The sequence below is a fragment of the Sminthopsis crassicaudata genome, chromosome 2 (genome assembly GCF_048593235.1).
Source record: "Sminthopsis crassicaudata isolate SCR6 chromosome 2, ASM4859323v1, whole genome shotgun sequence".
Classification (NCBI taxonomy): domain Eukaryota; kingdom Metazoa; phylum Chordata; class Mammalia; order Dasyuromorphia; family Dasyuridae; genus Sminthopsis; species Sminthopsis crassicaudata.
Window position 1 is genome coordinate 210,186,149 of NC_133618.1, and position 26,209 is coordinate 210,212,357.

A 26,209-nucleotide genomic window follows, 5' to 3' on the forward strand; every position below is an offset into this window, starting at 1 on the left:
GGGACTTCTAGAAGTACTCTTCCAGTGTTATGTGACATTACTAGTTGTAGAGACACTTGATGAACAACCTCTAAAGTCTGGATTCACCTTGCATTAACTCAAGAGTGTACTCGGCTTCTCAAATGGAATTTCTTTATTGTATTTGGAATCAGGTTGATGCTCTACATATCCCACACATTAGCTAGGGATTCAAGTAGGTCAATTTCCATTCTGACTGCTTTAAAACATAGAATAATGATGGAAGTGTAATCATGATGACATCAGCTTCAACAACAAGCCATGGACATAGATTTTTCATCAGTTATCTCCTCAACTCTTCCACCATTTCTGTCAAAAAGCATTGTGTTTGTGTGTATACATGTGTGTATCTCATTTGATTTAATTCTGACTAACATTTTCTTAGTTTTAGATAGTTTTAGAAAACAAGATTTCTTGTTTTAGATGAAGACATTTTGTAATGATGCCTTGAAACTTCTGTATAATCCACCAAGTTGATATCATAGTGATATCATAGTCCACCCTATATTCCTTTTTATAGAGACTAGCAGATTCATTTTTGTGTATAAGATTTTTAGAGTAAGCTATTAGTTTCTTACATGTCATGAATTGTAGGCTAGGATACTCAATGAAAAATTGAGCCTGGAATGTAATTTATGTTCCTCTCTAAGTTTAACTTATTTCTTATTCTTTTCTTCCTAGTTAACACATGTATCCATTATTTACTTCCTTGTCCTCATTTTTTCTTTTTTCTTTTTTGTTTCCAACAGAGTGACACCCCTTTCCTCACAGAATTTGATGATTCATCATGGTCAGATGCAGGAGTATATGATCAAGCCCAAGTATTTTCCAGCTCAGAAAATGATTTCAGGAGAGCAGTCCACTGAAGGCTCATTACCTCTACGAATGAGGCAGGATCATATTATATCACCTTTTCAGTGTGAGTACACTGCCAGCAATATTCCAATTGAAAATAGTTAACTTGTGAAAGGGGTTGATGATGTGTTATGGCTTCTATTTGTCAGGCTAGAGTAAATGAAAATGAAGTAAGAAAAAAAAATCTCAAGTGAATTCTTTAAAAAAAAAAAAAAAAAGCTTCAGACATTTGCATGGTTTCCTATTTTAAGGCAAGGCAGTTTCCTTGGAAGGCAAAAAATAGTAACTCAGCCTGACTCACCTTTAATGATACAGGACTATTTCTGTGGGATGTCTCCATTTCTAAGAAATGCTTCTCGTTGTGGAACAGTTCTAGTATTGGGGTTGTCTCTGGGACTAGCTTACATTGACAAAATAGCTTCTTCAAGAAGATAGCCAAAACACATTCCTGGGTAAGGTCTAAAAATTCCCTGCATAACTTAGCAAGGTTTGCTTCAGTTGAAAAATTTCCCTGCACTTAATATGTTAATTATCAGCACATTTTTGGTAGATTGAGGAAATGATGTGTAGTTTTATTCTGTATTTGTAAAGAACTATTGTCTCAGTGCCCAACATGGTGAATATACTACAATGTGGGAAACTCCAGGACAAGTTCTGGCTCAAAGGGTGGAGAATGTGATGATTTGTGGTTTTGGTATTACCAAGTGTCTTCTGGCAGGCAGTGCAGAAAAATGTTCCTTCACAGAAATGGCAAACCATTCAACCAGGAGAGCCTGAGGCTTGCATTCTAATTTCACTGACTTCCTGATCTACTCCAGTTTGATTGATTGAATGAACTATAAGGAATGAAAGAGAATGTGAATTGTGAGTCTGAAAAAAATTGTCTTTCAACACTGAAAAAAGCATGATTTGAAGAGATTTTCTCTTGCTACTATTTGGCACTTAGAAACTCTGGATTTATTTTGGTTTCTAATTTTTTTGGGATAAGGAAGAAGTATTCTTTAATGGATATCAAAGTATTCTTCCCTCCACGTCTGGAAATTTAAAACAGTTTTTCTTGTTGATTTGTTTCAATCACATCCAATTCTTCGTGATCCCATTTGGAGCATTCTTGGTTAAGATACTAATGAGGGAAAGGAAAGGGGGAACCCCATTTCTCGGTGCATAGATAAGAAGATAATCCCATGAGGTGCAGTGTCCCCTGTAAAATGAATTTATAGGCCCAAAAACCTAGATTGATAGATAAAAGGTTTATTGTAGGAATTTGGAAGTAAAGTTCAGTTAGAAAGACGCCAGGGCCAGAGGTGGCCGCTGGATGGGCAGGAACCCTTACATGGCTGGAAGGATACCATGTGTTGGCTGGGAAGACTCCTGCAACAAGGGCTCCGGCTTGGCCCCTTTTATACCTAGAAGATGATGGGCGGTGCCCCCCAAGTTCTTGGGGGGGGTAGGACTTTTCAGTTAGCTCAGATCAGGTGAGGACTGGGGGAAGCTGAGCTGATAGTGGGATTGGGCCCGGACATTCAAAGAATGCCTTTGACCAGGATTTGTGAATCAAGGTCAGCCATGGGTTGGGCAATTAGAAAGGAATCTTAAAGGGACCTCAACCCCCATCAATACTAGAGTGTTTTGTCATTTCCTTCTTCAGTTCGTCTTACATGTGAAGAAACTGATACAAACAGGGTTAAGTGATTTGGACAGGGGTCACACTGCTAGTAAGTATCTGAGGCCAAATTTGAACTGAGATCCTCCTATCTCTAGGTGCTCTATCCATTTTGTCACCCCAATGCCCAGTTTAAAACTATGTACAAAATAGTTTGGTTAGGAGTATGTTTTATCTTTTGAGAAAATTATACTTGATGTACTAGATGAAGGTTAGTCTTGATGAGCTACCAGAAGGACAGTACAGTGGGATTTGAATGGCTGGGAAAAAAAGAAAAAGAGACCAGAAGTCACAGAACTAGAAAGAAAGAGCAGGGTCCTTAATATATAGTCTGTCATTTCTCTTCAGTGGGGATTACTCTAAATCATAACTTAAAATAAATCACCTGGTTTTAAAGGTTCCTGCCTGAAGGGAAATATTCATAAAGTATTATCTAGTTAAGTGTTTGCCAGATTTTATCTATCTCTGTATATTTGTTAAGAAAGTAAAAGCTTTTTCTTAATGTATCCTGAAAAATAAAACAGAGTTTTAATTTCTACAAACTTTATATCAATTAACTTCTTCTAGAAAATCTATTAAATTATATGTAGAATAATAATTCCACAATAGGTAACAATTGCCCTGATGAAGAAAAAACTGTTAAATCAGCCAATGCATTATGAATTGTACAATTATGATTTCCCATGTTCTGTTGACTTTGCCAATTAACTATGAGTATTTCTCAAAGTTGGAGTAGTGAGAAAGGTTTAAGAAACCTGGATATGAAGAACTAAGAGTTATTACATTTAACTTTTAATGTCCAGTAGATGCCTCTCATCTAATTTTCTGTGATGCTTTAAGTATAGGGAAGTTGAAAAAGGATTTAGAAGTCTTCACCATGACAGTGCATTATTGCCGAAGAGTTTCGTCTAATAGCGCTGTAGGAACAATTATAGGAACAACTCATTAATAAAAATATTGTATTTTACTGACAAAAGTGTCTTCTGTGCTTTTTTGCCTTGCTCAACAAATAAGATTTATTTGGTCAGGTGGAGAGAAATGGGAAAGTAAAGCCTTTTAAAGAAAGCTTGGCAAGAGATCCAAGTCAGCAAAGTTATTTTATGGGCATTTAAGAATAAAAATGGAAAGAAGATTACAAAGAAAAATGGAAAAGACTTGTGAAGATTGCTTTAACAAGCTATTTTCATAATCAGAGTCTGTTGAGTTACCATACTTTGGCCTAACATCATTGTTTCAGATGGGTTTATAGAGGCAATTAGGTGGCATAGTAGATTGGATCCATAGTAGAAACTATGGATCTGGGCAAGTCACTTAACCTTTTTTTGGGCTTCAATTTTCTTATCTATAAATGGATTTTTAAAAGCATCCATTTACAGGGATTTTATAAACATCAGATAATGTAATATATGAAAAGACTGTGTAAACCTTAAAGCATTGTATAAATTTTAGCTATTTTTATTATCTAGAACAGTAGTAAAAAGAATGGATATAAAAAAGCATCTGTATTGGAACATATGTGTGTGGATTCATGTACTTATGTATGGAGAGAGTGTGAGGGCTCTGTGTTAGAGATTATACAGTTGCAAGGATCAAGGACTGATGAGTTATGTAAAGAGAAAGATAAAAAGTTACGGGGAAAAATTTCAGATTATACACACATATTATAACATGTAATTATTTGTATACATTGAGTTTTTAATTTCAACCAAGTAAATATCAACTATTAGCTTATATACGTACTATATAGAATCTTATATGACATCTATATACAAATATAAGGCATGATTCTTAAGGTGTTAGTAGGAAACAGACAAACTTTTGTAAATAATATTCAAAAAAGGACCATATCTTGATCATTTTGTTTTTGGAAATACACCTTTAAGATGGCATTTTACTCTACTGCATCAAAAGCTTTTCAACATAAAGAAAATGTCAACTCATATTCTCTACATATCTTTCAATCAAATCTGTAAAATTTTATTTTAAAAATTATTTTATTTATTTATATATTATTTTTATTCTAGTTCTTCTTCAACATTCTAAGTTCATTGGTTACAAATTATATAATCTGTTCATTTCCACTATGCTTCTTTCTGTTGCTTCCATGACATGCTTAATTTTAATTCTTCAGAGACTATTATATTTCATATCTCATTGGCATGTTGCAACATCAGTAGAAATGTAGTATTAAAAAGATCAACTATTCCTCAGTAGATGGGCACCCACTTTCCTTTAAGTTTTTGCTATTACAAAAAGTGCTTACTATAGATATTTCTGTATTGATGGGAATTTTGTTTCTGTCTTTGACCTCATTTGGGAGAGGGATATGGTATGCCTAATCGTGATATTATTGGCCAGAGAGTTTATATTGTTTAGTGATTTTTAAAGTATAATTTTAATTTGTCTATACTTTTAAAATGAGACGATATCAGTGATAAAGGGGACAAGGTAAGAGACTATTTCAGGCATAGGAGCATGTATATACAAATGCATAGTGGTTTAAAAAAAAGACAAGATGTAATTTGGAAAAAATGATTTGTTCAATTTGTCTGGAGCACAGAGTATATGAATGGGAGGATAACAATAGACCAGTGGTCCTTAAAATTTTTAAATAGGGGGCCAGCTCACTGTCCCTCAGACTGTTGGAGGGCCGAACTATAGTAAAAACAAAAACTCACACTTTTGTCTCCACTTCTCAGTACATTTTCCATAACCCGGTGGGCTGCATAAACATCCTCAGCGGTCACATCCGGCCCGTGGGCCATAGTTTGAGAACCCCTGTAATAGATTATCATAAATGTGTTGGAACTACATTGTATAGGGTTTTGAATGCCAGGTTAAAGAATATATATTTTATTTGTTAATCATTGGGTTGGCAAGGTTTGTAAACAGTAGAGTTATACAATCATATTTATGCATCAAAAATAATACATTGTTATACTTTGAAGGATGAATTGGAAAGGGGAGTGACTAGGGGTTATTAATGTCATAGGGCCACAAGTCAGGTTTTATAAAGATATTTACTCACACAAAGAATATTAATTCAGAGTCTAGATATAGGTGATGCTTAAGCATTTTATTCATTTTCCTACAAAATCTCACTTAACTTTTTATAGCCTACTGTGTTTGTGTATATGATTCAGTGATAATTATTTTCTTCCACATAGCTGCCAAATTGATAATACTTAATCATAGTTGTGATCATTATTACTCTTCTTCTCAAGAAGTTTCAGTGGCTCCTTATTGCTTAGGATAAAATATGAACTCCTCTGTTTGACATATACTACTCTTCATAATCAACTTTCAACCTCTTTTTCCAGATTCATTGCATCCTCTTACACATTCAACATTTCAGCCAGACCAGCATTATTTGTGTTCCCAGGAGGCAGTATTCTAGCCCCTAACTCTGATTCATTTGCCTAAGCTATTCTCAACACATAGAATCCTCTGCCTTCCCTGTAAGCTTATCTCAGATACTATCTCTTATTCAAGATCTTTTCTGGCTCCCCAGGTGCTAATGCTCCTTCCTATAGTTAAGTTGCTTCATATATACTATAAGTATGTATGTATGCACATATATATAAATAGACACATGTATATATGTTAAATAAGTTTTGTGATATATGTATATGTGTATGTGTATACTTAAATATGTACAGGTAGATTATACACATAAATACATATTTTCTCTCTCCCTCCTTTGTTCTCTTCCTCCCTCTCCTTGGTTTCCTTTCTCTCTCTGTCTCTCTCTCTTTGTCTCTCTTTTTCTCTCTTTCTTTTTTCCCCCTTCTATTAAATGCGTGCTGTTTGAGGATGGAAACTATTTTTGTTATTATTTTTGCATCCTCAATACTTAGTTCAATGTCTAGTACATTGTAAGTGCTTAATAAAGCTTGTTGGATGAATGATTGATGTGCTTAATGAAGTGCTTAAATATTTTAATTTTATTTTTTCTTTAGAGAAAGTAATACATTTCTGCCTTTCAAATACATTGATTCACTGGCAGGATCCAGATAGGGTGGACAATTTCAGTTCTCTAGAAAACATCCTAAACAATGTGTTGATGATTTTTTGCATTTAGGCTGTTTTAATATTTCCAGAGTCTTGAACTCCTATTTCTAATATGATGAACCAGCTCTTTCCTAAGGGGTTGGTGTGCCTATTCTGATGACCCAATAGAAAAGAGTTTGAGAACCATTAGTATAGAGAATAGGAAAGGCCCTTAGTCACTAGTTATCTTCCATTAAAAAATACATATATATATATATATATATACGTATATATATATATATATATACATATATATATATGTATATATCCTCAATTCTTGATTCTCAAGCCTTTATTGACCTGTCCTGTGGTAGATAAGATTGTATTTTAGAAGACTATAAAAATAAGTTCCTTATCTTCATTATCCTTTGTTTGGGTGGCTTGAATCAAATTTCTCACCCATTGGGTTCAAACGTTTTTCGTGCCATTGGGATGATATTGAAATGATTTAGGTTGAAGCATTATCATAGAGATGTAATCCTCACCTCTTACTTCAAAAATGCTTTCAGTCACACAAATAGAGACTGAAGAAGAAACTATATTCAGATATAAGAAGGATAAAAAGAATCATAGAAGACCATATTAACTAATCCCATACCTGTGGAAAGCTGGAGGGCTAAACAGTACATTTTAGTTTAAAAAGATAATACAGTACCTGTACATGTGGAAACCTATTAAGACTCTTTTAAAAAATATATTTGTATATATGTATACACACACACACACACACACACACACACACACACATAGTGCTTGCTTCGGCAGCACATATACTATATATATATATATATATATATATATATATATATATATATATATATATATATATATATATATATATATAATTTCTCTTGCTAAAAGTCCTTTAGTACTTAAACTTCTAAGGGGAAAAATGCCCTGTACTAAATCTTTTTTCCTTTCTTTTAAAAAAACCTAACCCCTTTTTGATAGAAAATCTAGGAGGAGCTTTTAGGTCAGGGAAAATAGATTAAAATTGCAGATTTAGAATGGGAGAACTTTGATTTGAGGTTGAATTTTAACTCAGGTCTTCCTGTTTTAACCCCAGGCCTAGTTTCTATTCACTATACCATCTAATTGGTTTTATTCTGAATTTTTTTTTATTTTTTATTGTTCAATAATATTCTAAATTGCAATTCTTAAGTAGTTCATGTTAAAGCAATTTCCAAAGGTCAATGATTTGAGAAGTGATTTTCAAGGATGAAAATTTTAAGGGAGGATTGTTCTATCAGAATAGTTTTAATTGAACTTTTACATTGGGCTCTGTAACTATGTTCTATCTTAACATATTGTGAATAGCTAGCATTTATAAAACTTTTTTTAAAAGAATTTTAAAAGCTAGTAACTGAAGACTAGTGGAGAAAAATCAAGTGTTCAGCATCCTTTCATGCTTCCATTTTTCTCTAGGCTTAATTTATATCCTTTCTCTACCATACATACTATAGCTATTTCTTCACTCTGCAAGTTTGTTCCATCACTGGATTTTGCACAATGGAAGTACCTTATACCCCTATGGTCTTTTCTCTGAGTGGTTCTTCCCTACTACTCAGGCTAGCTATGTTTTTCTTCTTTTCCAGGATATGTTCCTGGTTCTCTACATTTTCTCTACTGTGCCCCTATAGGGTAACCCCCCCTACTCATTTTTAGATCCCTTTTGTAAGCTCCTTGAGAGCAGAAACTATTCTTTTGATTGTATTTATTATAGTCCAAGAGTGCCTGGCCCACAGTAAGAGCATAATACATGATTATTTACTTGGCATTGGAGTAAGTAAGGTTGTTAGTCTGGGCTACTGAATACTACATTAGCTGTGAAATCATGGTCTGACTAGCATTGCCTTACCATCTACACACCCTCTGAATCCAAAAGTAAGGTCCTTTGAGTTTTACCATTTGCCTTATTGTTATGGCTCTAGAGAATGACATAAACCTAGACATGTACCCTACAGTTCCTGGACCATTCCCTTTCCTTTGCTGCTGTACTCAATTTTTTGTCTCCCCTAAGTCGAAGCTCTGTTTCTGTCTCTCTGTCAGTCAATCACAACAATAAATATTTATTAAGCATCTTCCATGTGCCAGACACTGTGTTTAATCAGACTGTTTTAGGGCAAAAGCAATACTTTACAGCAGATTCTATGTAAACATTTTCCTAAGAACATCCTAGTGATGAAGGATAGAGACTTTATGATCTCTTTCCCCCCCCAATTATCAGTGCTTACTTTTTTTTAGTCCCTCCTACCAATGACCCTCAATGGGGAAAAAAAAGGAAAGAAAAAAAAATCCTTGTAACAATTAGCTAAGCAAAACAAATTCCCATGGACATAATCATGTCCAAAAAGGAATTAATTTATTCTGCCTTGTAGTGTCTTACCTCTTTGTCAAGAAATGGGTAGCATTTTTCATCTTATGCTTTCTGGAATCATGATTGATTACTGCATTGTCTTAGAATTGTTCTTATTTCTCTCAATTTGTAAATTTGTTCTCTAGTTAATGGACAATTCCCCTCTTTTCCAGTTCATTGCCACCATAAGAAGATCTGCAACTTTTGTATCTTTGTAGGATTCTCCCCTCTTTTTATGACTTCTCATTCACAGCTCTTTAGGATGGTTGAACTGTTTAAGAAAAAAATGGGACTTCCGGCCTAGATGGCGGCGTGGAGGCAGACAGCTGCTTGAGCTCCTCGTTTTCTCTCAGGATTTACTTCTTGACAAGCCTCGGAATTAATGCTTGACCAGAAAACAAATTCACAAATAATCACCAATAGAAGACATCCTTGAAATTCGCCAGAGAAGGTCTGTGTTTGCTCAGGGGAGGGTTGAACAGACTGGGCCCAGACTGAGGGCAGACAGCCAGAGCAAGACAGGCAGCTCACACAGACCAGAGTGGAGGAGGGAGGGGGCGATCTCTTCCATTTCTGCGAAAAGACTTTTACCCCAGTGTGGATATTCCGTCTTGGCAGCAAGCCAGGAGCAGTGGAGAAAGTGTAAACACCAGAGGTAAAGAATAAAACCCCAGAAAGCTAGCATCTCTCAGGACCGGCTACCCCCACCCCCACAGGGAGTGACTCAGTGCTTTCTTAGAACCTCAGAGCACAGACAGAGTGCAGCCATCACTGTCCTGTTAGTGCCTCACTACTGTCTCCCACAGTCTGTAGAGAAAGCCCGGTAACACCATCCAGCCCCATGCCCCCCCAGAAACAGACCAATTGTTTCTCTTGTCAATTTATTTTCTTCGATTCCCACTATGACAAAATGAACAAACAATTTAAAAGGGCTCTAACCATTGACAACTTCTGTATGGAGAGAGAGCAGACTTCAAACATTGAGGAGACTAAAAGCAGGTTCTCTCCAGAGGAATCCCCTAGTGGGGGATATGATCTGCTCCTCAATACAAAAGAATCTCATAGAGGAAATCAAAAAGGCTCTCACAAGAGAGCTAGAAGAGAAATGGGAAAAGGAAAGGGAAGCTTGGCAAGAGAGACTGGAGAAGTTATCCAGAGTGGATAAAGAGATCAAATCATTGAGAAATAAAATTAGTGAATTAGAAAAGGTAAACAACTCCAAGGAAAACAGGATTAGTAAGCTGGTAAAAGCAAACAGCTCTCTAAAAAATAAAATTGATGAAATGGAAAACAACTCAATTGGACAATTACAAAAAGATATTTTAAAAAATGAGTGAAGAAAATACATCATTGAAAATTAGACTCGAACAAGTATCAATGAATGACTCAAGGGGAAAGCAAGAAGTCTTCAAGCAAAACCGGAAAAATGAAATAATTGAAAAGAATGTCAAGTACCTTATTGGAAAGACAACAGATCTGGAAAACAGATCCAGGAGAGACAATTTGAAAATAATTGGACTACCTGAAAAATGTGAGGAAAAAAAAGAGCCTGGACACTATTTTCCAGGAAATTATCAAAGAGAACTGCCCAGACGTTTTGGAAACAGAGGGTAAAATAGACATTGAAAAAATTCATTGATCACCTACTGAAAGGGACCCTAAAATCAAAACGCCAAGAAATATAGTGCCCAAGTTCAAGAACCATCAGGTGAAGGAAAAAATACTGGAAGCTGCTAGAAAAAAGCAGTTAAGATATGGAGGAGCCACAATAAAGATAACCGAGGATCTAGCAGCATCCACATTAAAAGAATGAAGGGCCTAGAATATGATACCAAGGAACTTGGTATGCAGCCAAGAATAACTTACCCGGCAAAAATGAAGATTCATTTTCCAGGGAAGAAGATGGACATTTAACGAAATAAATGAATTCCATCTATTCTTGATGAAAAAAAACAGATCTACACAAAATGTTTAATCTTCAAATACAGAACTTAAGAGATTTCTAAAAAGGTAAAAAGAAATCTTGAGAACTCTATTTCTGCCATAAAGATATGTAAAGAACACATGTATAATTTGTCCTAGAAACTAGAGGTGGAAAGGAAATTATATCATAAAAAAGGGTAAAGTAATGGTACTATATCTCATGAAGAGGCAAAGGTAACTTATTATATCTGAGAGAAAGAAAGGAGGGGGATGAACATAGTGTGTATCAATAGACATATTCGACTTATGGTGAAACTTCTTCCACTTCATTGAAAAGTGAGAGGGAAGGAGTAAGCTAAGGGGAAGGGAATACAGAAATTGTGAAAAAAGGGGTAAAATAGGAAGAGGAACCTAAAGGTGGGGGGGATACTAAAAAGGAAGGTCTGTGAAAAGCAAGTGGTGTTCACAGGTTTAATACTGGGGAGGGGGGGTAAGAGGGAAGGGAAGGAGAAAAGCATAAGCAGGGATTGGCATAGCATAACAGGATGGCAAGCAATATAGAATTAGTTATTCTAACCATAAATGTGAATGGGGTAAACTCCCCCATAAAGAGGAAGTAGTTAGCAGACTGGATTAAAAGCCAGAATCCTACTATATGTTGTTTACAGGAAATACACCTGAAACAGGATGATACATTCAGAATAAAAGTAAAAGGGTGGAGCAGAATCTACTATACTTCAGGTGAAGCCAAAAAAGCAGGGGTATCCATCCTCATCTTAGATCAAGCAAAAACAAAAATTGATCTAATTAAAAGAGATAAGGAAGGGCAATATATCCTACTAAAGGGTAGCATAGATAATGAAGCAGTATCAATATTAAACATATATGCACCAAGTGGTGCAGCATCTAAATTCTTAAAAGAGAAATTAAGAGAGCTGCAAAAAGAAATAGACAGAAAAACTATAATAGTGGGAGATCTCAACCTTGCATTCTCAGAATTAGATAAATCAAACCACAAGATAAATAAGAAAGAAGTCAAAGAGGTAAATAGAATAATAGAAAAATTTGATATGTTAGATCTTTGGTGAAAGCTAAATGGAGACAGAAAGGAGTACACTTTCTTCTCAGCAGTTCATGGAATCTATACAAAAATTGATCATATACTAGGACATAAAAACCTCAAAATCAATTGCAGTAAGGCAGAAATAGTAAATGCATCCTTTTCAGACCACAATGCAATGAAAATTACATTTAATAAAAAACCAGGGGAAAATAGACCAAAAAATAATTGGAAACTAAATAATCTTATAGTAAAGAATGATTGGGTAAAACAGCAAATCATAGACATAATTAATAACTTCACCCAAGAAAATGACAATAATGAGACATCATACCAAAATATGTGGGATACAGCCAAAGCAGTAATAAGGGGAAGTTTTATATCTCTAGAGGCCTACTTGCATAAAATAGAGAAAGAGAGGGTCAATGAATTGGGCTTACAACTAAAATTGCTAGAAAAGGAACAAATTAAAACCCCCAGACAAACATGAAACTTGAAATTCTAAAAATAAAAGTTGAGGTTAAGAAAATTGAAAGTAAAAAAACGATTGAATTAATTAATAAAACTAAGAGTTGGTTCTATGAAAAAACCAACAAAATAGACAAACTCTTAGTAAATCTGATTTTAAAAAAGGAAAGAGGAAAAGCAAATTGTTAGTCTTGAAAATGAAAAGGGAGAACTCACCACTAATAAAGAGGAATTTAGAACAATAGTTAGGAGCTACTTTGCTCAACTTTATGCCAATAAATTTGATAACTTAAATGAAATGGAAGAATACCTTCAAAAATATAGCTTGCCCAGATTAACAAAAGAAGTAAATAGTCTAAATAGTCCCATTTCAGAAAAAGAAATAGAAAAAGCTATTAACCAACTCTCTAAGAAAAAATCCCCAGGATCAGATGGATTTACATGTGAATTCTACCAAACATTTAAAGAACAACTAACTCCAATGCTATATAAAGTATTTGAAAAAATAGGGATTGAAGGAATCCTACCAAATTCCTTTTATGACACAGACATGGTACTGATACCTAAACCAGGTAGGCTGAAAACTGAGAAAGAAAATTATAGACCAATCTCCTTGATGAATATTGATTCTAAAATCTTAAATAAAATATTAACAAATAGATTACAGAAAATCATCCCCAGGATAATACACTATTACCCAGTGGGATTTATACAAGGAATGCAGGGCTGGTTCAATATTAGGAAAACTATTAGCATAATCAACTATATCAATAACCAAATTAACAAAAACCATATGATCATCTCAATAGATGCAGAAAAAGCATTTGATAAAATCCAACATCCATTCCTACTAAAAACACTGGAGAGTATAGAAATAAATGGACTATTCCTTAAAATAATAAGGAGCATATATTTAAAACCATCAGTAAACATCATATGGAATGGTGATAAACTGGAACCTTTCCCAGTAAGATCAGGAGTGAAACAAGGTTGTCCACTATTACCATTACTATTCAATATATTACTAGAAATGCTAGCCTCGGCAATAAGAGCCAAGAAAGAGATTCAAGGAATTAGAGCAGTTAATGAGGAAATCAAACTATCACTCTTTGTAGATGACATGATGGTATACTTAGAGAACCCCAAAGACTCTGCTAAAAATCTATTAGAAATAATTCAGAACTTTAGCAAAGTTGCAGGATACAAAATAAATCCACATAAATCCTCAGCATTTTTATACATTACCAACACAATCCAACAGCAAGAGATACAAAGAGAAATTCCATTCTAAATAACAGATGATAATATAAAATATTTGGGAATATATCTACTAAATGAAAGTCAGGAATTATATGAGCAAAATTATGAAACACTTGCCACAAAAATAAAGTCAGATTTAAATAACTGCAAAGACATTTAGTTCTCGTGAATAGGCCAAGCGAATATAATTAAGATGACAGTACTCCCTAAATGAATCTATTTATTTAGTGCTATACTAATCAGACTCCCAAGAAACTATTTTAATGACCTAGAAAAAAATAACAACAAAATTCATATGGAAGAACAAAAGGTCGAGAATTTCAAGGGAAGTAATGAAAAAAAAAATCAAATGAAGGTGGTCTAGCTGTACCTGATCTAGAACTATATTATAAAGCAGCAGTCACCAAAACCATCTGTTATTGGCTAAGAAGTAGACTAGTTGATCAGTAGAATAGGGTAGGTTCACAGGGCAAGATAGTGAATAAAAATAGCAATCTAATGTTTGACAAACCCAAAGATCCCAACTTCTGGGATAAGAACTCATTATTTGACAAAAACTGCTGGGAAAACTGGAAATTAGTATGGCAGAAACTAGGCATGGACCCACATTTAACACCACATACTAAGATAAGATCAAAATGGGTCCAAGATTTAGGCATAAAGAACAAGATCATAAATAAATTAGAGGAACATAGGATAGTTTACCTCTCAGACTTGTGGAGGAGGAAGGAGTTTGTGACCAAAGGAGAACTAGAGATCATTATTGATCACAAAATAGAAAATTTTGATTACATCAAATTAAAAAGCTTTTGCACAAACAAAACTATTGCAAACAAGATTAGAAGGGAAGTAACAAATTGGGAAAACATTTTTACAGTTAAAGGTTCTGATAAAGGCCTCATCTCCAAAATATACAGAGAATTGACTCTATTATATAAGAAATAAAGCCACTCTCCAATTGATAAATGGTCAAAGGATATGAACAGACAATTTTCATATGATGAAATTGAAACTATTTCCACTCATATGAAAGAGTGTTCCAAATCACTCTTGATCAGAGAAATACAAATTAAGACAACTCTGAGATACCACTACACACCTGTCAGATTGGCTAAGATGACAGGAACAAATAATGATGAATGTTGGAGGGGATGTGGAAAAACTGGGACACTGATGCATTGTTGGTGGAGCTGTGAAAGAATCCAATCATTCTGGAGAGCAATCTGGAATTATGCCCCAAAAGTTATCAAACTGTGCATACCCTTTGATCCAGCAGTGCTGCTATTGGGCATATATCCCAAAGAAATACTAAAGAGGGGAAAGGGACCTGTATGTGCCAAAATGTTTGTGGCAGCCCTTTTTGTAGTGGCTAGAAACTGGAAAATGAATGGATGCCCATCAATTGGAGAATGTTTGGGTAAATTATGGTGTATGAATGTTATGGAATATTATTGTTCTGTAAAAATTGACCAACAGCATGAATACAGAGAGGCTTGGAGAGACTTACATCAACTCATGCTAAGTGAAACGAGCAGAACTAGGAGATCATTATACACTTCAACAATGATATTGTATGAGGATGTATTCCAATGGCAGTGGATATCTTCAACATAGAGAAGCATTAATCCACTTCCAATTGATCAATGATGGACAGAATCAGTTATACCCAGAGAAGGAACACTGGGAAATGAGTGTAAACTGTAAGCATTTTTTTTTGTTTTTCTTCCCAGATTATTTTTACCTTCTGAATCCAATTCTTCCTTTTCAACAACAATAAGAACAACAAAATTTGGTTCTGCACATAGGACCTAGGAAATACTATAACATATTTAATATGTATGGGAATTCCTGCCATCTAAGGGAGGAAGTGGAGGGAAGTATTTGAAAAATTCGGAACAGAAAGGAGTACAAGGGATAATGTTGTAAAAAATGTTATAATTTTAAAATTAATTTAAAAAGAGTAAATGCTGAAAAGTATCTATGCATATGTTTTAAAAACAAAAAAGCTTTAATTAACGAAAAAGAAAAAAATGCCAAATATAAAAAGTCAGCTCTTCTTAGGATACCTCAAGCCTCAATGTAAGTAATTGTTTTTGGCAAGCTTTTGAGATCCAAAGTAGTCCCAATTTTTTTAGAGTTTGGAAGAAAACCTACTAATAAAAAAATTAACCCTAGTAAACAGCAGTTAATATTTGATAAAATTCTCAAAATGGAATTATCTAGATTAACATAAGAGGAACATGATATGGCTTTCTAAATCATAAATTCATATTCATTGTTCAAAGGGGTCTTGGAAACTATCTCTTTTCCAATCACTTCATTTTGCTGATAAGGAACTGGCAGAGAAACTGTCTCTTGCTCAGGTCACATAGGTGAAGTTAAAGAACAGGAGCAGCATTCTAACCTAGTCTTATATCTGTCCTGAAGGCAGAAAGGTAGGGTCTAACACATTGTATACTTTTTCGGATTCATGGTCACTGTTTTAGATGTTTTGCTTTATTGCTTTTTTTTTTTTGTTTAAAGAAGGTAAGGCTCTAAGAGGAGAGAGGTTGATGTCTTTTCTATGCATGTGATTATAATAGAAAGAAGAAAGAAATCAGTAAACTATATTTGAAAAACAAAATAAAGGAAAGCTCAGAAAGGAATGTTTGAAACTGTAGCATTATTTAGGTAGATGAATAACTGGTTTAGGGTTGGATTCAAAACTTTAGGAAGAATATAAATAATAGGTTCAAAGTTTCAATTCTGGGGCCTTTTATTTTTAATATTTTTATTTATGCTGTTAATGAAGTAATTGACTAAGTTCACCAAATATGAAGATAGCCTTTTAGTAGAGTAATGCTCACTGAAATAGACATAAAATAAAATTAAAAAAAACTTTAATGATGTCTTACACTTATATCTCACTTTATAATTATAAAATTATTTATTAAATTCCTGTCAGGTACAAAACATCATATTAGGTTTAGGGTAAGTACAAAGTTAAGGTATAACCTGGTCCCTACCTTAATAACACATTATGCATAAAAATACACAATATTACATAATAAGGACATGAGAGAGTTATAATGTGTCAAATAAGAGGTATGTTTTTATTTATAAAAATTTGATGGAAAGCTTCATAGAAAAGGTAGTTCAGTTGGGCTTTAAAGGATGGTTAGAAGCTTAACAGATGAAGAAGGAAAGGGATAACATTTTAGGTCAAGAAAATAATGTGAGCAAACATTTGGAGTTTGGAAAGCAAGGAGTAGTTTTGGAGGGAGAGAGTAATATATTTTATCTGGAGTATAGAATAACATAAAGGACACTTACTTGAAATAACCTGGAAAGCAGTGCAGCATGAGATTGTGAATTCTCTTTAATGCTTACCAAAGGAATTTTATCTTGTCTTTTGGGCAATAAGAAGATGATCAAAGTTTATGAGCAGAGGAGTAATATGACATCTTTAAGTATTGTGGCATGAAGAAATGGACCTATTTTGAGGGAGTTGGATAGAGAAAGCCCATTATGAGATTATTGTAACAAAGTAGATGGTTGTAATTTGACTATAGTTAGAATGATTGAAATCAGTAAGATGGAAGTGAGCTGTAAGATTTTTGTTTATCTTTTTAAAAGACCAAAGTTTTGAATAAGGAAACGGGTAAAAAATGCTGGTGCTGCTATCAAAAATAGTGAAGTCCCTCTACAAGTGGAGCAGTTCTTAACTAAGCAGAATTGTAGCCAATGAGCATCAAGGGATAGAGCCATCATATGGAAGAATGATATTGTATATTGTTTTTTATTGCTACTTAGTGTTATGTGGACTCTGGAAGTCCTAGAGAAAGCAAATAACTTTATTCATCCAGGGTCTTGTTTTTATTTTTACTTTGCGTGGGGCTCAACTCAGGGAGTGCTCTCCATATGACTGTATATGTTCCTTAGGGATATAGAAGACCTTATGCAAGAGAAGTAAAGTTGCTTTGACTTTTCATCGACTTTATTATGTTTTGCATTTTCCATGTGGTTAAATAAAGTCTGTGCTGTGTGTAATATATTATTAGCCTAAATGTTTCCATGGGATCTGAGATTCCATTTCTCTTCTTGTGGAGACTGAGACATAAACTAAATTCTGCCATACCCCAGGAAATCCTTTATTTGGAACATGAGCCAGAGGGTAATTATTCAGAGCTTCTTAAGATTGAGCCTAGTTCATGTAAACTCAGAACTTCATTTCTGAGCCAGGGGTTATATTAGTATTTATGCACTTATCATCTCCCCATCCAAGGGGAATGATTGTATATTATCTTCCATTTCTACTAGAGCATTTTAGACAGTCGATATTTATGCGTTAAGTGAATCAACTTGATATGTATTATTTTAGAAGGTTTTTTAAAATTGAACTAAGCATACGTTCTCAACAAGTTGCTTATATTTGAAACAATCATCTTTTAGTATCAGTAATCTTTAAAAACAAACCTATAATTCTTTAAAATAAAAAAAATCTAGCAATTTAACTTAAAACATCAGAAAATGCATATAAGCTATGCTTTTTGAGCATTAATTTTACCTTAAAATTCCCTGATGACTGCACCAGGGATTCCAAGTAGATTCCAAGAAAACAGCTCATTTTTCATGAACTAAGATAAACAATGAGAGATTATTAGTGTTCCAAATGAGTGATACAATGAAATTATAAAACAAAATAAAACTACCAAATTTTCCTTATGGTTTAAAACATGACCCTTTGTACTTGAGTTAAATAGCCAAGGAAAAGGAAAGTTGAAGGTTATGATTCATTCTGTTTACAGCCTCCAGACTTCTTGTGTGGTATAAAATGTTCTTTCCTAATGAGGGCTTGACCACACTAGGCGCTTCCACCCTTTGCTTTTTAATGGACAATGCTGAATGGATACAGGTGCACCTCTTGATTGCAACATTCTGCCTGAATCAAACCCAGAAGAAACTATAGCTTTTCCACCCACTCAAATAGTAGAAATTCCTTGAAATGGTTTTGTGAAGTTTAAGCATCTGTTTTATTTCTAAAGTGTTTGAAGTGTGGTTTTATTATTCCAATTGTGAAGGTTTTTTAATTATGTAAAGTTTCCTTCATTATCTAAAAAGTGTTAACTATTCTGATAACTCAGTTCAGAGTAAAAGCAGAATATATTGGATTTAATGTAATGATCTTCATAATTAATATTGTTTTAGTAATCATTGAGTCATTAAATTAAAAATGAGATAGAGTATTTTTTTCTTTTTTCTTTGGGAAGGATTTATATTTTTCTTATGTAAACGTATTTTTCTGAAACAATGATAACTTTGTTTCTTCATTCCATGTTTTAGCTTATTCCTCAGCAGTTCAAATGTCCAATTCCAGCCATTTTAATTGATAATACTCTACAATATGCTGTGGGTAAAATTAAAAGAATCATGTATTTTAAATAAAATATTTTAAGGGGACTTTAGTTTCATGTTCTTAATAAAACTGCCCAGCATTGCTTGTATTTGACTTATGTTGATAGGGGGCAGCTAGGTGGCACAATAGATAAACAGCACAGATGCTGAACTTAGAGTTAGGAGGACTTGAGTTCAAATCCAGCCTCAAATATTTATGGGCTGTGTAATTCTGGGCAAGTCATTTAACCCTGTTTCTTCAGTTCCTTATTTTTAAAATGAACTGGAAAAGAAAATAGCAAATGGCTCCAGTATCTTTGCCAAGAAAAACCCAAATTGGATTATGTAGTGTAGAGGGCCTGGACTCTGAAAAGGTATATTTGAATCAAGGACAGTTTATAGTTAAGCACCTACTCAGTGTGAGATAATGGTTCTCTAAACATATACTTAATGTGATGGTGATGTAATGAGCAGTTGGCACATGCTCAGTTATAGCGATATAATCATACTGAGATATTTAAGAGAGAGTCTCTCTCAGACACAGATACAGAAGAAGACTTACAAGTCACAGACACAGAGAAAACTTGAGACTCCAGATTCCAGACTCTGTATTCCATATTTGACCAACCTCATGGTGGTCCTCCTGCCTTCATCACTTCTTCAGAGATCCTCCAGAAAGTTAGTCTGAAATAACAATCACACATGCACTATCTTCAATGGAGAGTCACATATGACTATAATATGTTGATATAGTGGTGACAAGATTTTTTTAAAAGTTACTTGTTTTTATATTACCTGCCTTTTCCATTGTCTTTCTTACCCTCTGCCTCATAGCACAGAACAGAGAGAGAGAAAAAGTAGTATCAGCAAAACTCATCAACACATCAACCTAGTCTCCCATTATTTTTAGTGTTTCACATACAATCTTCCATCTCTGCAAAGAAGGGAGAGAGATGCATTTTCACATTCTATCTTTGGAGCCAAGATTTTTTAAAAAACAGTTTTAGTGGGATTTTTTGAGTTTTTTCTTTTCATTATTTTAGTCATTGTGTGGGTTATTTATCTGGTTCTGCTTTCTTTGCTTTGTATCAATTCAAATATATTTCTGTATTAATCAAACTCATTTTTTATGACACAGTAATAATCTGTTGCACATTGAATTTGCTTAATCATTTATTCCCCAACAAATAAGCATTTACTTCTCTTGCAGTTATTTACTACTACAAAAAAAGCTGTTAATATTTTTAGCATAGTGCACATAGTAGACACTTAAAAATACTTATTGAATTAATTATATATATGTTGGGATTTTTTTTTTTTGGCCATTGGCTTCCTTGGTGTATATGATGAACATATATCATTGACATTCTTGGAATATAAGATGAGCAGATATGGGAATTTTAATTTTCTAGTATTATTTCAAATTGTTTTCTATGATAGTGGGACTAATTTGTATCACAATCAAAAGGGTCACAGTGTGTTTTTCTTTTTACAACTGCTCCAATGTTGACTGTCTTTTGTCTTCTTTGACTCTTTTAACTCTGTGGGTAACATAGTTTATGATACTTGGTAAATAAATGCTTGTTGATTGATTTGCAAAGTGTAAGTAGGCAATTCAGTGTTGTTTTGATTTTGTATTTCTTTTATTATTAGTGAATTTGTCTAATATTTCATATGGTTGTTTATAGTTTTCAGGATTATATTTTTTTTGAGATTTCTTTGTTCATATGCTTTGACCACTGACACTAGAAATTTTTGTAGCCCTTAAATAACCATGTAACTGAATAAGTTGTATTACTTAACTTCCTTCTGTGCAATTTGTCTATTATGTGTTCCTTTATTCTCTTTTAAGATAAATTGTTAATGGTGTAGAGTAAGGTATTAAATGTCCTTGGAGAGATGAACTGTATCATTAGTATTTTAAAGGCTGTGATAGATTGAGTTATTCTGTTGCCTGAAATAACTATTGAAATAACCTGTGATATTAAATCAATCTAATTAGATGGACAAAAAACCTAAATAATAATGAATGTTAAATTCTGACATAGGAAAGAGTGAGAAGCAATGTCAACCTACAGCAAAAATTGGCAAGAGAAAGGCTTGTCTTTGCCATACTTAGCCCTCCTTTTTTGGCTCCTATTCCAATGTTAATAAGCTCTCTTCCCTCTTCTCCCTGTCAGGCACTCAGTGTTCTCATTCTGTCTCACCTCATTTGTAAATTGAAAGGGTTGAATTAAGTGGTCCTTGTAGCTGCAGGTCATTTCCTAAGAGTCTATGATTCTATAATATATTTGTATTGTCATATTAGTGCCTTGAAATGTCTTCCATCTTAAGGATATTGAATTTGTATAGAAGGATAAAGGGCCATGTTTAACTCTTGGCTCTGGGCATTTTCTCTGGCTGCTCTCCTACCCCAACCAACCCCCTCCTCCTGCTTATACCTGGATTATTCTCCCTCCTCAACTCCTACTGATTTCCCTGGCTTCCTTTTTGTTGTTGTTCAGCCCTTTCAGAGGTGTCTGATTCCTTGTAACTAATTTGGGGGAATTCTTGGCAAATATTTGGCATTTTCTTCTCTACCTCATTTTACAGATGAGGATCTGAGGCAAACAGAGTTAAGTGACTTGCCTAGAATCACAAAGCTGGTCTCTCAGGTCAGATTTGAAATAGATAAAATGAGTCTTCCTGACAATAATATGCTGTTCATTGTACTACCTAGATGACTTTCTTCAAAGAGCATTTAAAATCCCTTCATTTCCAGGAAGCCTTTTCCAACACTTCTTAATTCTAGTACCTTTCCTCTTAATTATTTCCTATTTATCCTTAACCTAGCTTACTTTGTATATAATTGTTGTATATTGTAAGCTCCTTGTTGATAGAAACTGTCTTTTGCCCCTATTTATATCTCTGATGCTAAGTAGATTGCCTAGTACATAGTAGGTGCTTAATAAATGCTTATTGAATGATTGAACACAAAATAATGGGTTACTATTATAACAGAATTTCACCTATAAGTTATAAGCTAGAGAGAGATTTTGGACAGTGGGCTATTGTCTTCATGCATAAAACAAGTAGTGGTGGTAGGTATTTAGGTATATGTATATATGTATGTATATGTATATGTATATATTTATGTCTTTCTCTGTGTGTATTTGTCTGTGATGAGTTTGGCTTTGTTGTTACTTCTCTCAACAGAAAGTAAACTGTGCTCCAATTCTACCTCCCACATGAGGACTGTCCTGATCACCTCAGTTGATCAGTTCTAATTATATCATATTTACATCTATACACAAAAGAAAGTAAACTCTTAAAGGGCAGTAGTTATTTCATTTTTGTGTTTGCATCTCCAGTATCTAACATAATGTCTAGCAGATATAGTAGATATTAAGTGCTTTTATGAGAAATACTATCAGAGATATAATGTTGAATCTGGTTTGTTAGACCCTTAACTAGATATAGTAATTTCTTGATTCTGACAGCTAATAAATGGAGAAATAATATATCTACCTTTTCATGGATTAGAATTTTATAATTTTAGATGTTTGGCATTTACTGCAAGGAATCAGAATCTCATCAATATAGCAATTGTAGTCTTTTTCAATATCGATAGCAATCCATCTCAGTGGCATTTTTCTGTACAGTCGTTGTTCATGTTCTTCCATATATCATCTTTGTGTCATCTGGCTCTGCTGTAAGCCATTCTTCTAGACCACTTTATGTTCTATGATCACTGATGCAGCACACAAGCTGTCTATCCTATTGCCTTTTGCTTTTATTACAAGATTCATCTACTTCCCTTTTTCATCAAAGGTTTCTCTGTTATCTTACATGTCATGTAGTTCGTCATTGGAATTGTACACTATGTATATAAACCATATGTCTCACCCTTGCCTTTTGGATTAACTCAATATTTTTTAGGAAAATATTGAAATTGGTATGTGCTTACTTGGGAGTTTCCAAAACAAATGTAAATCTTTAAATATATAACAAATGAATAGAAAAGAAATATTTCCCAAATGTGTATTAGGTGGCAATAAATTACTTTGGATGAAAAATTTGCCATGGATAAACCAGAACGTGGACAGTTGATTATAATTCTGCTTGTTTAGGTTTCTTCTCTTTTCACTTTCATATGATAGTCATCAAGCTATCAATCAATAAGAATTACTAAGTACTTACTATGTGCAAGGCCCTAAAGTAATAATGAAAAAAGTGAAATAGCCTTTGTCCTAAAGGTGATTGCATTTTATTGGGAGACACAACTGTATTGTTGAGAGACAAATTATATGTACATATTATTTGTGAACTATACAGAAAATAAATACAGATTAATAGGAAGAGAGGCATTGAAGAAATCCAGAAAGATCTCATGTAGGAAGCAATGTAGGAAGAGATTTTAAAGGGCAGAGATGAAAAAGAGGACAGCCAGTATAAAAATATAGTTTTATATGTGGAGAGTAAGAAAGTTAGTTTGAACTGAACCACAGGTGCCTTTGAGGAAGTAATGTGTAATAAGATTAGAAAGCTAAATTGGAAATAGCTTGGCCTATATCAGTGCTAAACAGAGAAGTTTATATTTAATACTACAGGCAGTAGGGAGATACTTGAATTTATTGGGGAGGGGATTAACATATTTAGACTTGTACTTTAGGTGGATGAGGAGAAACTTGAGTCAGTGAGACCAGCAAAGTGACTTTTATGATAGTCCAGGTTAGTATCAAACTCAAATAGAAATAAGGGCCACTAAACCATACATAAGAATCCCTGCAGGCAGCATATTGACATCTATATTTTAGTGTTCTTTAAATTTTTGTTTCATATATTTTCTCATTACATTTTTAATCTGATTTGGGTTTTACTCAGGAGTTTTGTGGGCCACAGGCAGACCATGCAGCTGCAGGCTGTATATTTGAACCCTATGGTCCAGATGAAGGTATGATGAAAGCTTGAACTTGAGTGGAGGCTATGTGAATAGGGTATGGGGGGATGGAAGTCAGAGATACAGGAATAGTAGAAAAGATGGCTAAGGTTGTGAACATGAGTAGGTGGAAAGATAGTGATGTTCTTAATAAAGATAGGAAAGTTTGGGAGAAAGGTGAGTTTTTTGGGGGATAATATTGTTTTAGACTTGTTGAGTTTAAGATGCCTATGGTATATCTAGTTTGAAATGTATTATGGAGAGGTACAGGACTATAGTTCAGAAGAGAGACCAGATCTGGATATATAGACTTAGGTGTTATCTGAATAGAGATGAAAAATAAACTCATGGAAACTGATGAGATCATCCAAGTTGTAGAGAACAGAGGAGGCTTCTAAAATAATTTTGGAAATGGGGGAAATGAGGAATTACACCAAGGTGGTGGCAATGTCAGAGGAGACAAAGAGGTCATATCCAAGAGTTGTTGCAAAAATAAAACTAACAGGACTTGACAACATATTAAATATGGAGATAAAAGAGAGAGAGGAGAGAGAGAGAGAGAGTGAAGGGTTGAGGATGGCTCCTAGTGTATGAGCCTGAGTAACTGGGAGGATAGTGATACTTTGTTAATAATAGGGAAGTTAGGAAGATGGAGAGTTGGTAGGAAAAGATGAGTTCAGTTTTGGACATGCTGCATTTCAGATGTATCCAGAAGGTTCACATTGAAGCAACCAATTATTAGATGGAGATAACAAGATGAAAGGTTAGGAGATAATTTAAAAATACTAGATACATGATTAGTGATAGGATAAGGGGCAAAAGATTTGAGAAAAAAAGGATACTATACAGTTAAACTGGTTTACCAAGGAGTCAAGATGAAGCAGGGAAGAGTGGAGAGTATAGCCATTAAAGAAGTGATATTCTGTGAAAGAAATGAGGAGAAGAGAGATCAAGTGTAGTGAGGATGATAAAAAGATGATAAATGTTGTAAGACAGAGAGGTAAAATAACAATAAATTATAATAAGATAAAAGAATTTCATAGTTAATGAGAATAGAAATTAAGAGTAATAGCAAGATAAAGAGTATGTTCATATCTCTGTATATAGCTGAAGTGGGGAGAGGATTAGATTATGGGAAATGAGTAAGTTGAGAAACTAAAAAGTTACAGTGTTTGAGGGAATATCATTTTATATATATATATATATATACACATATATATGCAATATATTATATATACACATATATACATATTCTAGAGTCTTGATATTTCTTATAAAGCAAAATATATATTATATTTCTTATTCAGCAATAACTCCAAATATCAAAATTTTTCAGTTATGTCCAATCAATAATCACTTGTTTCCAGTTCTTTGCTACCACAGAAAGTACTGCTATGAATATTTTGGTATGTATGGTGCCTTTCTCTTTGATCTCCTTTGAGCATATGCCCAGTAGTGGGATTTCTGAGTCAAAGTATATAAACTGCTTTTTAAATTTTATTGCCTTATTCCATATTGTCTTCCAGAATATTTGAACCAATACATGTCTCCACAAACAGTGTATGTTATTAGTGTGTCTATATTTCTTTAGTTAGCCTCTCCACATTTACTGTGTTTTTTGTTATCTTTGGCAATTTGTTAGGTGTGAAATGAAATCGCATAATTGTTTTTATTTGCATTTCACTTATTAATGATTCGGATATATCTTTATTCTGATTCTTTTTTTTCTAGTTAGAATTATCAAAAATTATTAGAGTAGGCTATGTGGAGAGGGTAATGAATTCCTTCTCATCTGACTAAAGCTGCTTGATCCATTTATAATGTGAATTGTCTAGGAGATTCTTGTTCTGATATATATGAAATAGATGGCTACAGAGTTCCAGTCTATCTCTGAAAGGAGACCTGATAATCAGGTGATAAGGATTTTTTAAGATATGTTCCACTCTATACTAGTTGAAAACGTTATTTTCACTGAAGCCTTTGATGCCCAACACAGCTGATAGAGGTGCTGTCACTATCATATTATTGCTTTATTGAAATAAAAGCACATTCTTCATTTTGGTTACTTCAAATCTGAAGATAGTTTAGTAGCACATAATATTATTTGCCAAGCAATTTTTGAAGAAAACTCTTCCTTAGTGAAAAAGAGAATTGCCCCTCTTTGTCTGCCTTCCTGATATTTTAGGACAGATTTAGAACTAAAGGGCAGATGCTTTAAAATATGCTGACTTTATTTCTGTGTTCAGTATTTCATGTTAGAACCAG

General features: G+C 33.9%; 1 protein-coding gene across 2 annotated transcripts in view; it reads left to right on the forward strand.

Annotated features, from left to right (window-relative positions):
- LTBP1 (latent transforming growth factor beta binding protein 1) overlaps positions 1-26,209 on the forward strand; it is a 475,937-nt gene that overhangs the window by 173,286 nt on the left and 276,442 nt on the right. For both annotated transcript variants that reach the window (XM_074288158.1, XM_074288159.1), the window contains exon 4: positions 768-937. In XM_074288158.1, coding sequence (XP_074144259.1) covers positions 768-937 — 170 coding nt within the window. The remainder of the gene's footprint in view (positions 1-767; positions 938-26,209) is intronic.